The sequence below is a fragment of the Cylas formicarius genome, unplaced genomic scaffold (genome assembly GCF_029955315.1).
Source record: "Cylas formicarius isolate icCylForm1 unplaced genomic scaffold, icCylForm1.1 PGA_scaffold_6__28_contigs__length_40554024, whole genome shotgun sequence".
NCBI classification, from domain to species: Eukaryota; Metazoa; Arthropoda; class Insecta; order Coleoptera; family Brentidae; genus Cylas; species Cylas formicarius.
Window position 1 is genome coordinate 34822374 of NW_026844347.1, and position 15806 is coordinate 34838179.

General features: G+C 35.8%; 1 protein-coding gene across 2 annotated transcripts; it reads right to left on the minus strand.

Moving 5' to 3' along the window:
- Positions 1–136: 136 nt before the first annotated feature.
- Positions 137–14886, minus strand: LOC132703047 (huntingtin). 2 transcript variants are annotated; one of them, XM_060672085.1, is made up of 30 exons: positions 14705–14886; positions 14466–14649; positions 14130–14408; positions 13879–14020; positions 13647–13807; positions 13399–13585; positions 12989–13344; positions 12435–12875; positions 12124–12279; positions 11913–12070; positions 11589–11859; positions 11296–11527; positions 10245–10618; positions 9930–10190; positions 9283–9522; positions 8792–8952; positions 6278–6809; positions 5449–5803; positions 5066–5352; positions 4830–5009; positions 4527–4771; positions 4071–4467; positions 2993–3753; positions 2442–2696; positions 1910–2201; positions 1659–1859; positions 1210–1599; positions 932–1082; positions 620–876; positions 137–554 (listed from the first exon to the last, which is right to left on the minus strand). In XM_060672085.1, the coding sequence occupies exons 1-30, from the start codon at positions 14785–14787 to the stop codon at positions 207–209; spliced, it is 8337 nt and encodes a 2778-aa protein (XP_060528068.1). In that variant the 5' UTR covers positions 14788–14886; the 3' UTR covers positions 137–206. The 2 variants fall into 2 exon arrangements, 1 of the variants encoding a protein (XP_060528068.1); XR_009619012.1 differs by lacking the exons at positions 137–554; positions 620–876; positions 932–1082; positions 1210–1599; positions 1659–1859 and having other exon boundaries at positions 2067–2201; positions 2256–2696.
- Between the last annotated feature and the right edge of the window lie 920 nt (positions 14887–15806).

Genomic DNA, 15806 nt, shown 5'->3' on the forward strand with positions numbered 1-15806 from the left:
CAATATTTTTTTTAACAATATATCAAAATGTGTGGACTAGAGACTTCAAAAGGATTTCGATTGAAATAAAATTCAATTGAAAGTCTGATTTCTAACATATAAGCGATACGCGGAAATGGAAATTCGCAAAAACAAACAATAACTTTATTGAACTTACATACAAATATAGATCTGAACTTATAACTATATCACTCGACGGTCAAGATTTATAACGAGTTTAGCAAATCTCTGAACATCATGTCCGCAGGATCTTTCACGCTCTGGAAATTTTCGACGAACCTCACCTTTTGCTTATCGTTGGTCAAGTTTCGGTAAAAGTCTGATCCAGCTATGCACAACATTGCTCTATCCTCATGTTCATATCGACCAATCCGCGTTTGTACGTGGGGAAAAAGAGCCCTGAGCCACTTGTTGGTACTCGCGCTGATAAAGAAACAAGTCAGACACCACGTTGCCATATTTATAGACGAAGATTGCGTAAAATTCGAAAGACTGAACACTACCCAATCTTGGAGCAAGGATAACTGATTTTGTTCTATAGCAGATTCAAACACCTGTAAGAAAAATACTTTATTTCTAAGGATCCAGACAATAAAGGTTGAATAATAAATTTCATTACTTTGAACACAACTCCACTCATTAGCTTCGGGTGCGGTTGTTGTGGCGATAAAAACTCTCCTATAACTTTGGTAAGAATATCAGACGGAGAGAAAAAGTCTTTCAAGATGGATGGCAACATCGCGCATAACACTTGCACCTCCAGTTGGTACCCTTTTTTAATAGTTTCGAATAAGGCCGATATTTTTTCTATCGTTTGAACCAGTTGTTCCGGACTAGTCTCTGCGCAAGGCTGTTTTTCCAACTGTTCTGAGCAATCTGCAAAAATATCTTTGGACATCATTTCAAAAACTAGAGTTTCTTCTTCACTCGCCTGTGTACATGTAAGTCACCATAAGTTGTATCCCGAGGATAGAAGTGGAAGGATCGTCTACTTTCATTGTTTCTAAAGCTAATTTATAAATTTGTTTACCAATTTTGTCCAAAATGAGCTTTTGTCTTGTAAGCATTAATCTTTCAAGACCCTGGAAAGTACACATCAAGTACTCATACTGTGAATGATGCAGGAAAAGAATATGTAGAACAGGTTTGATTAAAGAATTAAAGAAAACACTACTGACCACCATAAGGCCCGAAAATATTAAAAATTACCTTTATAAGGTGTGTTCCAATATTCCTCTCTTCATTACTCTTCAATGCCTCGAAAACTTTCTGTAAAGTGCTATCAAAAAAATTAGATTCCACGTGACTCTCTTCGACATTTTCGATAATAAAAAAAGCCACTGACCAAACGAGCAAAGTGTGTTCGAGCGATTTCTTTAACACGCAGTTACTGGTGTTTAAATGGTTCTGGATGTATTCCACCGCGCACGGTAAAATCAGCTGCATTTCTTCAGAAAGCCCGTCCAGTTTGACATTGTTCGCCAGGCACCCTTCCAAAATGTACAACATCCCGTAGAGACACGATATTCGCGACGGCAAAAAGTTACTTTTCATAAATTGAACCAGTAGCCTTTTAGTCTGTTCATAAATTTCCAAATCCTGTAACGCACGCATATATCAAGAAAAGTGTCGCAAGTTAATCTCGCGAAAATAATTACAGGATTTAAAACACCAACAGATTTGCATATCCCCAGAATAAGGTATTGGTGCAATAGCTCGTCTTCCACGGAATGCGTTTTGACTAGGGTCAGAAATGTGTCCTGCATCCACTTAAATTGCGTTACATCGGTAAATAGGTCGGAAATAAACACGATTGACCTCACAGTTTCGTGCAGCATCCGCAGATCACACATTGCCGACTAAAATTTCAAATTCCCATATCCTCATTTAACACACACTGACAAATCACCTCAGGAGACAAAAGCTGATTATAATATTCTAACAAAAATTGCAAACATGAGTTTACATCTAAACCGCACTCTTCCAGGAGTTGAGCTCGTTTGGTGGACATGGCAGATGCCGACATTTCCGGATTAACTGCCGCCAAAAAATATTTAACTGACAACTGCCCATAAGAATAATGATCGCTGCATTTTTCAAAATTTCTTTCCTCAAATACGTTTACCAACCTGTTGGTCTGACCAAATGCTTTTAGGAATTCATTTTCGATAGTGCGCTGTACAAGCTTCAACTTTTTAATACTAAAAATGAATATCATCTGGATGTTTTTTTATTGTTTATTTTATTCCTATTACCAATGACATCATAACCAAAAGAGACCCAAAAATACCAAATAAGATTTCCACTCTTAATATTAAGCGTTCCCATTGAAAAATCCATATCGCCAAGAAAGTGGTTTTTATTTATCATTTTTATCAGCGGTAAAGTAATATAATGCTATGTCTGGTCTCTTGTAGATAGGTCATTGTCATGTCTACTACCTTTGTTGACTCTCTCTTATCACTTTATTCCTTGAGGCATGTAACAGCATTGACATTGACTCATTGCCCAAAACCGGAATCCTCAAAGTTTGCAGCAATAATACCGTTATCGCTCTCACGGCTTGACTGGACACGTAAATAGAGTTTGCAAATTCATCAGACTCGCGATTATCAATAGGGCAACACAAGACACTGAGAAAGCACATCCATGTTTCTTCAAATTGTTGTCTGGTTGCCCAGCCTAGCAAGCTGATCCTGAAACCACAGGTTTACGTGTCAAAACAGCTGGGCTTGTGGAAGTTGGTTATGAAATTATTGCTTCTGCATGGTCTGAACATAAACAAAGACTAGAAAGGACACTCCTCTTTCGCATTGTTGCGGTTTGATCAAATAGCGACGACAAGTCAGAAATTCCAATCTCGACTTATTTTACCTGTACATTATAGCTTGAATGCTTGTCACTGAGTGTTATGATGACTGTGGAGAAGCGGATAGAAGACGAACAATGTTTTGAATGGCTTTTACCTTGCTGCTGTATATAATTTACTCACCGGAACATATACTCTTGAAAAATCTCGACCTCTTGTAAAAATTCCAAATGCAATGGCGGAACTTGGGTGCCATGCTCTCCGGAAAATATCGGATCCCAACCAGATTTCCACACTTTTTCCGGAACCAAGATGTATGAGTTAAATACGGGTAGTCTAGCCACGGAAATAATTACACTTTTGATATTAACGAATAAAAAATTAGGTATTCCCACGGGAAGAACGGAAGATTTCAATGACTGAATCCAAGTAATCAGTACGTACAGTCGGTGACAGGCATGGAGGGGGGGGTTTGACGGGTTAATTTTGGAGGTACCATACATTTCAGCTAATGGAATAGATTCGGCACCTTTTAATAAGAATGTCACTATTTTATGTAAGCTGTTAACAGCTGAACACAACCAGGTAATACTTTCGTTGGCCACGAATGCTAAAAGTTGCTGGGTATGTGAAAAGATTACACTGGAACAGTGCAACAAAAGATCTAAAAATTTGATATTTTTGAAAGTCTTGTCGACGCGCATACTAAAATCTATAAACTCCAACGACATTACCGCAAATTTAAATATATTGCTGAAACAACTTTGGGAAATTTTTAGCCTAGCGATGTCCTCTGGCATGGCAGATTCTAACAATGAAAGCAGAGAGACGGAAATATTTTCTACCGAAGACGGAAAAGTTAAATCTCTATATAAAACCTGAATCATGGTGCTTGTATAGTCGTTGATATTGCAGTTAGTCCCCGGATCATCTAATTGAAAAATCTGGAAAGAAAAAAATTAATAACAGTTTATTGACAGTAATTTTTTCTTTCCCTGTATTATGTATTTTTAGATATATTAATAGCAGCAGCAAAACTATAACTAATTTCGGTGAGTTCTTTCAGTGATCTTATTGATACCAGGTGTTCGGCAAAAATATACAACATTAATAAACTAAACAAGCTAAACGTGTTTTAAAGATACTACTTTAAAGTCTCATTATGTTATATTTTAAATAAATTATGTCAAGTACTTTAAAAGAAAAACCAATAGGGACTTTCTTGCGTTGTATGTGAACCCAAGAGATTTCCCGTACTTACATCGTGAGGCAAAAAGACATTAGATAATAAATCAGAGATGTGGCTGAAGAGCTCTTGAACTGCAGCCTTTAAAATAAGCGGTTCCTCCTTTGAATCGTGACTAATTAATTTGCTCATTCCAAATTTTATGCATTCACCGATAAAAATTTTTCCGAATTCAGCATCCGATAAAAAATTTACAATCTCTTCAAATTCCAGCCCATCGATAACGGCGGCCACGTTTTGCTTGGGCGTCGAATTGCTATAATTCTTTTTTATTTCCGAGAGATACCAATCCTTGTTTATGTTCAAAGTTCTAACGTAACTTGCGTTCAAATTGCTGGCGTCGAATTCCAAAGGGCTCAGTTCGTAAAACTGAATCAGCAATTTATTTAAAAGACATTTCAGGGTTTCGTGTCTAAAAATTTAGAATCCATTGAAAAAATATATTCCAGCCCAGAGTGACGATACCCTTACCTTCTGGGTGCGCGCATTGCCCGTTTGATGTCAAATATTTCCTCCCTTGTCAACTGACTGTGCACTTCTTCAAGGGTGAACGTTAGTAGTAGCTCGACTTTTCGACTTGCCAGGCTGGACGCCATTCCGGAGACAGCGACTTGGTTGTGATATAACATTTCAGGCACTAGCAATTTAACAACCGCGCCCAATTGGGAACAGTGACACGTTTCTATAGATTTGAGAATTCTGGTTTTAAAAACGGGCTAAAATGCATAACGTACGTGATAGATCAATGCCTAAGTCTTTTTAAATTGCGCTCACGTTGTCAACAGTCAGACAATGCTTCATCACACCTTCGATGAAAGTTTTACTGTGTTCCGGCGACCGATGAACAAAACAGATAAATTCATAAACCGGGAGCTCCTCCACGAATAGTACCAATTCGTAGCAATGATTAGTTAACGTCCAATTTATTTCCGCAATATCTTTCGAATTTTCCGTCTAAAAATAATAAAACTATGAGAAGTTACAGATATTATTCCGAATATAAACTATACCAGATAATCGCACAGTAATATGGTACCGCCTTGCTGGACGATCGCCTTGTTAATTGACTTTTCCATGCGACAGTTTCCATCCTTAAATCCGCTCAAAATATGCTCCCAATACAAAATATCCTTAAAATTTAGAAAACTTAAAACGTAACCCCAGTATAACGTTAAGGTCGGGTAGGCACCCCCAATTTTCAAAAACCTCTCGTTTACTTCATTAATATTAAGAGTATTATCGCAGTCCGTTCGTCCTACTAACGTAGAAGCGATTCGACTTATTTTACAGTGGCTACCTGGAATAATTGATAAGATGGACACAACAACCAACACCAATCAACAAAACTGACCAAAATTTTGACAGTTTGATTCTTTGAATGACTTAAGCTTACCTGACTGAAAGGTGTAGGAACAACACAACAAGAACACGGTCAACTGAGAAACCAAAAAGTCACTAACTTTTCCGTCGGTCATTCTTTTTAAAATTTCACCAGAAACCACCGACGCGACCCTAAAATACAGTCTGGACACTAATTCTTCCGGGGAAATACCGTTAAAAACATCGGCGTTGTTGTGAACGTTGAGCGGATCTGCGGTAGTGGGGACCTTTTGAAAAATACTGCCCGGATTGAATTCCGCCTTGACCTCATCGATATTCCATAATAAATCATCTTCCTTCAACGAGGTCAGTATAAATAATAAAATTATGATTTTCGACAACCATCTGTCTAATGCAACTGAGTCATCCTAAAAAGATGTTGCTTTTACCACACTTTTGAAATAAAAAAGGTTATTTATTTAAATTTAAAAAACATGTATGTTTTTTTTAATTTACAATTAAATTTTCCAATTTTATCCTACAACTTATTTCTAACCAATACAATATTTTAATAAGTTATATTAGTGATGTCGTGGAATCATCCAATTGGGCTGGCAGCTGTCAACCTTTTGGCCTTTTGGGTGTTTTTTAATGATAAACATACTATTTGAGTGTGTTTACAAGATTAGTCTTAATCACAATGGCACTGCAATATAGGAGGGAACAATTTTTTTAAGAGACCCCAACAGTAAAACAATGTTCATAATATTTATAAAGTAATACTTGAATAGTGCCATATTGATAAGTGATCTTGAAATTTGTTAAATAACCATTTATGAACGCTAATATATTCAACAAAATGGCTGCTAATGAATTAAACTACAAACTCTTGTGGTACTCACTGTTTGAGGTGGGGATTGAAAAATCATCACTACAATATCACCGACCGATTCAAAAACTTTGGGATGCAGAGCCAAAACGAAATTCCAAAGGGTATGGAACGCGTCTGCGTCGTCTAGTTTCATTTTGTCCACCTTGAGGCACTGAAGAAATACCTGTACCGCCTGACCAGACCACCTGAACCATTTTGTCGGATCGTCGATGCAATATTTGCTATCTTCCAAGATCAAAGTGATCAACTTAACAACCTCCTTATACTCAAACAGCCTTAGAAGCATCGAAAGCATCACCTCCCTAGTCGTTTCCAGTTCATTCATGTCTGTGGTGTTAGCTTTGTTCCTTATAAGGAAAATGTCCTCTATTATCGGTTCCAACGCGGGAATGCAATGGGTCAGCGGATCTTGACCGCTTGCCATGAGACCGTCGCAAAGCTGAATTATTTTGGGTATGCTAATGATATTTTTTGAATGCTGCTTACTGTACGATAGGCTGACGAAAAATTGGAAGATTTTCGGAATAAGCTCCTCTGAAAATCTAAAGGAAATGTTTACAGAGAAACTGTGAGTACCAAATGGTATGGTCTGTTCATAGATATAAGAAAGTGACCAATTGCTTTTGAATGGGATTATCCAAGGGTGGTCAACATATAATACAAGATTATTACCTAATGTTTCGGAATTTAAATTCAGGTAAAATTGTGGTCCGTAATAGAAAATAATTTTATACCTACCTGTGTTTCTTTGGTTTGGTATACTACTTAGTTTAAGTTTATTAGTAATCATTCTTATTTCGTGTGTGTAATACAGCGTGTGTTGAATCGTGTGCGAATTATGCAAAATATGTGCGAGTCTAGTGTATGTCAGGAGATGCTCCGCCCAAATGTAGAAAACACTATTCTATTGAGTCAAAGGATGTTATAAACAATGTTTATTTGACTCTCATTGAACGTGGTGCCAGCAAGCAAGCATCTTTAGAAGAAACGGCCACATTGACGAAAATTCCAACATCAACTGTATCGAAAATTGTGAATAATCCCATTTCAGCGAGGAAAAAAAGGTTGAACTGAGGTGGCTTTTACTTGATGAAAATCCATTTATCAAAATAAATAAAAACTAAAAGTTCAGATTTTCACGAAATTATATATTATGACATGACAATTGTTTCGACAACACCGTGTCTTTATCAAATGTGAGTTGAGGAAAAAAAGAAGCGATGCTGACATTTTCGCGAGTGTAGATGAAAGTGAGTGATCAAGATATAATACGGCGTAAAATTTACCAATTATACGAGGAACAAAGCGTGTCTACATTAGATATCTTAATTAGGAGGCTTGAAAAACAAAACTACCTTATGAGAGTGTATTCAACACATGGGTTTAAAGATTTAAAAAAAATTACAAAAGGCAAGTTTTAATGGAATCTTTTAGAATTCGGAAATGTCGACTGGAATATGTAGAAAAAATTAGGATTTACAGAGAACAACAAAGGCCAATTATTTACTTGGATGAAATCTGGTTCGACACTTTTGATACACCGGAAAAGGGTGGGGTTGACTCAACTGATAAGTGGAAAACAAACGTGCCATCAAAAAGAGGTAAAAGAATAACTATTTTGCATGCTGGCTCTAAAGATGGTTGGATTCCAAATGGACTTTCTCTGTCTGCGAAAAATATTAAAGATTCTTCTCTGGATTACCATCAAGACACCACCGCTGATTTATTTGAAAGTTGGTTTAAAAACAAACTAGTTCCAAACATTCCTCTCAATAGCGTCGTTGTAAAGGACAATGCAAGTTATCACAGTATGCAGTTAACTAAAACCCCTTCCTCATGTGACACAAAAGCAACAATGTATAATATGTATAACATGTATAATAACGACATTTATTTTCACGAAGATTATACCAAAAAGCAATTAATTGATGTTCTACAAAGCTTGAACCTACAAAAGGAATACATCTGTGATAATTATGAAAAAAATCTAGGGCATACAGTTGTAAGGCTTCCACCTTACCACTGTATATTTAATCCCACTGAACATGTTTGGCACCATCTGAAATCTGCCATTCGTCGTAACAATGTTTTTCCCCATGTTAACTCCAATGTCCTCAAACTTATAGAAACCGAAGTTTTTAACATCCCTTCACAAAGTTGGGCAAATTCTGTTAAATATATAGAAAAAGCAGAACCATCGTATATCCATATTGCAAATAATATAGAACAAATAATCAGTACAGGCGATGATAGCGATAGTGATACTCATATGTTATGTGAATAATTTTAAGTAATTTAAGTAGGTAATGAAAATAATTTGTAATTTAATTTTAGATTTAAAGATAAATACATACATAAATAAATAAATATTGTTTAGTATCCTTCCTAACAAAACCCCAAATAATTAAATTCTAAGCAAGTACGGATCTGTTCGGCCATATTTCATTCTTACAGCTTGCCCTGGTCTTTCCTTAATTCGTATCAGTTAGTCACTTTCTTATATCTATGAACAGACTTTACTTACGAAATTTGACCCTCTTCGATATATTCAAATTGCTTCAGTACAAAGTCTTTAAACACTTGTTCAGAGTCTAGTAAGCAGTAATTGACTCTAAGTTGTACCAGTTGGTTTAAGAGTTGCAGAACACGCGACTGAAGCCTAACATCGCTTGTGACGGTATATTGCTAAAAATAGAAAATGGGACACTTGCAGCTTATTAATGAACCCAGTCCCATATTGCAAAATTAATATTTGAGTGTGACTTGACAGAAACATCCGTGACTAAGATCTACTGAAAACATCTGATCAATCCCAAGCTCAAGTAATAAAGTGACACATAGAGTAAAACTTTTTGACTTAAAATTTAATAAGTGCTTTAAAGTGAAGCAATTTAATGTCTGTTACGAGTTGACTCTTAGAGAATTCCTCTAAAATTGAAAATTTGAACACCAAGTTTTATAAATTAATAATTAAGTAAAAATTAGCACAGATAACGACCATATTCTGTTACCTACCTTCAATGACTTTATCACCATGGGTTCGAATATTCTAATGTAGTCGGCGAGTGTTTTATCCGATGCCTTTGATATGGAGACGATACTTTTTAACCCAGGGCGATGCAAATAACCCATAATTGTATAGTCGCCATCGTAATCGATTTTACTATTGTTTCGTAGCATTTCTATACTAGATGCAATATCATCATAGGGATTTTGAAATAAATTGTAGAACAATCCGCAATTCTTGGGAGCTTCCTACGACTCACATTTTTCAAAAGAAAATAAAAAAATATTAGGGACTTTTAGCAGTCACATCTAGTAGTTAAAATGAATCAATTAAAAAATGCATTGAAGGTCGCCTCAAAAGATTTCAACATGTCAAATGAAAAATGGCACGCCACTGCCTTTTCCAAAATGTGTTAGTTACTTCAGCAACTTTTCTTTGAATGTACGATAATCTAAATTATTTTAACATCAGGCGCAATAAATAAACTACAAAGCTTAGTTGTGTCAAAATTATTAACACCCTGCATATTTTTGAAGGATGCACATTTTTATATGAACTTTATTTTAAATGTACCGTAGGGTTTTGGCATTCTATACACTTAGAAAAACAGTTATTCTAAAGCTAAAAGTCCCTGCTGTTGATGAAAGGTTCATACATCACGACTCTTAATTTCCTGAAGAACGCTAGACAAATTTGCGGTTAAATTCGTATCAAATAAACATTTCAGTAATTGCTGAACACATTGCATAGTCGAATTAGGGTCCATGGTGAATGTTGATTTCATATAGGTTAAAATTTCTTCGGCCATTCTACCGAATTCATTTAGAGTTGCGACCTCCATTATCACTGACAAAGCGTTCAGCGTGTTTTTCAGTAAATCTACAAATTTTTCCGAAGCCTCAGGTTCTAACGATATCTACGATTTTAAGTTTCTTAAAATCTAGCTACGGCAAACATTTGCTCCCACTACCTTATAATTTGCAAAGGAATTTCTAAGATTTTCAAAAATTTTCATATAATGTTGACTCTGAACGAAACTTCCTATTTCGCACGTTTTTTTCTCGTCTTTTTCGCTTGCTTTTGCTTGCGTTTGTTTCTTCTCCAAATCGCTTTTTCTTCGTTTGATTGGGGAAATTGTACTAGGGGCGGGTAAATGAGGAAGACTGGTTTTATTTGGAATGGAAACTGGAGTGATATCGTTGATTACGTGGTGGAATATGTTCAATAGTTTCATGATGAACGTCAGATATTGTTCACAAAGGGATCTGAACGATTTGTCGGAAAACATGTGCCACAAATATGGCTTCATATCAGTGGGAGGTTCTATTTTACAAACGGAATAACCTAAAACAATAACCCTAGGTAGTACAGCAATTATTCTCCAAAACAAGGCAAAATTAATTTTAAACGTCGATTAATGTAATTGCATTTCGGCAACACTCCAAATGCCAAAAAAAAAATAGGCTGAATTATTCAAATCTGTAATAACATTGTGAACATTGGAATAATAAACATTGAAAAAAATCTATTAATTATTAAATTAAGATAAAGAAGTTTTGTATCTGTATATGTCAACTTTGCCTATATATACAGTGTGTCCCACTTAAGAACCGTACACCCTAGTATAACTTTGTTTATAGATTGATTTTGATTTTTTTTTTTGTTGGATAGCTCTCGGAAAAATGTAATAAAACCTTGTTTTGCTCATAGCGTTAACCTAAAGTCATGCTGGGGCTATTTAACAAAAGAGAGGGAAGAGAGAAGTACTATTAGGAATTAAAAAAATAAATAAATTGGCAACGAATTCTTATTCAGGAATACTTAGAACCAAACTATACCATTTTCATAATGTTTCAATACAGGTTATTTGAAATATCGTCTATGATCTGCTTAAGGGTGTACCTCGTTGTAAAATCTTTGATTACGATTTGATTTTCATTTTTTTTTTTTTTTTTTGGATAGGTCTCTCACTGTATATGAAAATGTTATACCTAGGTTGAATAAATGTTAGTGGCAGTTACCTGCAAACAAATTGGCAGCTAAACTGATCACATGGATCTGAAACCTGATGTCATACACATGGGCGGAGCCCGTCAAAAAGTTTATGCACAGACTCAACAAATCTGGCACTTCACTTGACACTACCCCAACCGAATTGCTCGATTTAGATGCCTTGAGATTGGTCCACGCTCTTCTATACACTGTACACGGGTAACGAGTCGACAGCATAGACAAAGCTTCGACACAACCAAACTGAACGAAAGTAAAGACAGCCGGTATAAATAAAATTTAGCAATCCGTTATCCTCACTTACAATGAAATGCTTCGAAGACGACTTCAGCACACTAATGTACAAATTCGATACTATTTTCGATAAAGTGAACTCTAGCCTATCACAGCCCTCATGAGCAATATATGAATACGGGGTGGGCATATTTTCCATAAAATGCCTTATATTTAAATTATGAGTATCCAGTTTCCTGGTACTTAAACTAGTGAGATATAATTTGCAGTATTCTATGGCCTTAGCAACTACTACCGAATCTTTCGGACAAAAGTCGTCGTAATAAAATTTTTTTACGATTCTGAAATGAAATTGGCAAGGCATCAATCGAAAACACCCGATTCTTCATTATACTCAGCGACGGCGTTGGCTGATGCGGTCCTTATCCTCTGGTCATAGTCCTGCAGCAATAGCAGTAAAACATTAAACGTTTTATTCTGAAATTTATTGTTTCCCGTCACGTGATATATGGTCGTGTAGCACAACTTCGCTACCAATTCAGCCAATGCCACCTACAAAAGATCCATGAACCTTGGTGGCAACCTTCTTTTGTGTTCGACATTACCTTTACCAGCCAGTAAGGATTATATGCCAAAAATGGCAACCTCGCTAAAATTGGTAAGACGTGCTGATTTTTTGACGACACCAAAATTCCATTCAGAACTGGACATAAATTTAACAAAATTTGACGTAAACAATTCGCATTTTCATCTTGGAGACCCTGAAATTCGTTTTAAAAATGAAGGTCGGTAGCTTTTAATTTAATTTCGCAGTCTTTTAATATTTAATGCGGGCAGTATTGCCAAATTGTGATGGAAATTTGTGAAAACCGTAGCACAATGAACGCTTTCAAAAATGTCGAGATTTCGATATTACCTTTAATAATATATCTATGAAGTTATCAATTTCAGAAAAACAGTCCTGATGCCCATTTACACTTATCCATACGTCAAACTCCTTTCCGCTTTCATGCAATATTGCAACAATTAAATTTGCAATTAAACTTCTTAACGCTCCCCTGAGCTGTAGGTCTGGATGGTCTGCAAATAAGACAATTTCCGATATCCTTTGAGGGCTGACTCGGTACCCCTTGCTGACGCTATTGCAATTTTTATCCAAGAATTGAAAAAATCCCGCTGGATAAATGCGGAACACAGACGACAGACAGGACAGAGCCGAAGCTTTCACAGAAACTCTGACCAATTTGTCGCTGACATATCTTTTTGGCACCCCAGACAGAAGGAAGGACTTTGTTATAAATCTGGTGCAATATAAGAGAGGAACTGACATTTCCATATAATCTCCAACATCCAATTCCTCAAAGAAAAAACAAAACTGCAGTTGCTAATCATAGTTTTCATAATCTTTGTCAAAAAATTAAAGGAGGAGCAGAAGCAGAACAAATACAAAACAGAAATTTATGAAATTACCTGATATTCTACTTCGTCTAAATCACATGCTACAGAATAACTGTTTTCCGATGATCGATCACTCAAAACGTCCAACTGATCTCCAACACTACTGCTTTTACGTTTGATTTCAAAAATTTCAGGCATTTTTTCGCCAGAGAGATCAATAGCCTGAAAATTTGAATCTGAACACCCAGTTAAAGTATCTACAGATACCGATTTGTTTGTTGTGATTGTAAGTGGTACATTAATTACTGACAGTTTTGACTCTCCTATCCATTTTTCAATCATGTCTGATTCAATAGTTTCAGTCAGTTCACAGTCCGAGAATAAATTATCATCCACAGAAGTTGAGTTCGTTACAACACTCAGTTGACCTTTAAATTTGTGATTAAGAAAATGGATTTCAAATTTATAGTTAAAATACTTACTAGGAGATTTGAGATGGCTTACATAATGATTTTTATATATTCTCGCTTTATCAATTCCTCTAGGATTTAATAATGTAGCCTTAAGTTCAACACTGGCCGTTTGAAGCAAGATGTTTAGAGTTTCAAAAGCTGCATTGATAACATTATGATTTTCACTTTTTAAATAATACATACATAGTTCATATATCTATAAAAGAAAACAAATTTAAAGTTACTATAAAAAATGTAGTGAAATTCACACAAATCACCTGCAACAATTTGATTAGAGGGAATATTTGAATTTCTTCCCTAGATGATCCAAAATAATTTATTGGTGTATCCTTTAAATAAGGCAATAAGACTTTTAAACATCCAAGTACTCCCATTATTGTTGGTATATTTTGCTTGTCTTCAACAGGAATTACCAAATCTACAAAAAAATATAGTTCCTTTGTTATATCTTTTTCTTTAAATAGCTCACCAACTATAAATAAAACCTACCAAGGACATTGTCAGTACAATAGGTCACAAATGTATAAGGCCTCTTAGAATTCAGGCAAATAATCAAAATGGAACTTGCAGATGTTCGTCTAATCACTGCAGATGGGTTAGAGATGTTTTTTAAAAATGACTTTAACAAAATCTAAAACCAAATTCATCTAAATGTACCAACAGAATTAAGAGAAATATTGAGAAAAATTAGATCTAATGACTTACAACTTTTAATAATATTTTACAATTGATTGAAATACCTTAGTTTCATTTTCTGGGGCAAAGCAACCCAGCACTTTCATAATTTTTGGCAAACAGCTAGCTAAAGTCTCGTGAATGGACTCTTCACTTCTCTCAGTAATTTTTATAATACTGGGAAACAAGTTAACAATATAGGGTTTTCCTTTGTGTGGTCTAATGTGGTGAGCCAACTGAGAAAACCTCATTAAAGCTAAACGTAGGGACCTAGCTGATCCATTCTTTTTAATCTCCTTATGCAGCTCAATTTGAACTTTCCCTATGTGCCCTTCAGTGACCGACTAAAGAGAAACAAAATCTGTTCGTAGCATGCCGTTACTAATTATACACAACCATACCCTTATAATTTTGTTTAGACATTCATCACTTCTCATTCGTACATCAGAATCTGAATCATCGCAAAGAGTTAAAAATGTTTCAATTGTCACACCAAGTAGTACAGAGAAGTTAGCTGATATTCTGATTGTTGGATTCGAAATAGCTTCCGTTATGACCAAACAATGATGAATTTTTTCTTTTTTCCTAAAAGAATAGAGTTGGAATCCAATACAAGATATGTAAATAATTGTAGATGCACTTCGCGTTGTCCGTCTGTTGATTAGAATTCAGCAGGTTTTTTAGAGATTCCAGTGATTTTTGTAGTTTTTCTTGAGTCGCCATAGTGGATTTACATTTTTCAAAAAAATTTGCCTTGAATTAACTTTTTGGGATATTCTATAAATTTTATTATCGTGCCATAGAATACTAAAATCGCTGTTCTTTCACATTCAAAGACTGACGTTATCATTGAAAACCACAGATGGTTCAATTCAATTCAATGATGCGTTTCACAGATAACTGTTGGGCAAGACTACCAGGATCATTCGCCCAACCACAGATGGTTCAAAGTTCAAGTTCACTTATGCGTTTCACAAAAAAATTTTGGGCTCGACTGCTAGGATCATTCGCCCATTGCCGACTTCCGTCGAGGATCTTCGCTTTTGGTCATGGACCAACACGTACAAAGAAGACATATAACCAATATTTGCTCAACTAGCAAAAAACAATTTTGACCGATACCAAAAAAACCGATACCCCCCCGCTTCCACCCGGACCATCCAGCCTCCATACCGGCGTGAACGGTTAAAACAACGGGGCCGGCGGAGCTTTTACACTTAAAACAAACACCAAACACTGCCGAAACAGAGTCACACAAATTGAAGACCGATACCAAAGGTTTTTAGAACGAATTCAGCGGATTCTGCTAGGAGCGAACGGAGGTTAGACCGCCGCGTGCAATGCTCCACCACAGAATCACCACAGATGGTAACTTCGGCTTCGGTTTAGATTATCAAAAACCAAAAGTTTTTTTTTTCAAATTTCATAAGTAGTAGCCAAGCATATTATTAATATAACCTGATTGGGTGACACTTTCTTGCAATAAATAAAGGTGTATAAAGCAAATATGTTTTTTTAACTGATAAAAATTAATGTTAATGACGCATCTAATTTTAGTTGGTAAGAATTTGAATGGAAATGTAAAAAACGAAGCTTGTTAAAATGATCCATAACTTTCCTGGTTTTTGTCACTGCATCCAGTCCTAGTACTCGTCTACTTTAAACGCATCAAGTAGGTCGTGACGTGAAAGCTGCCGTCTGTGTAGGTGGATTCAGCCTTCGACAGATATAGCTAATGAACA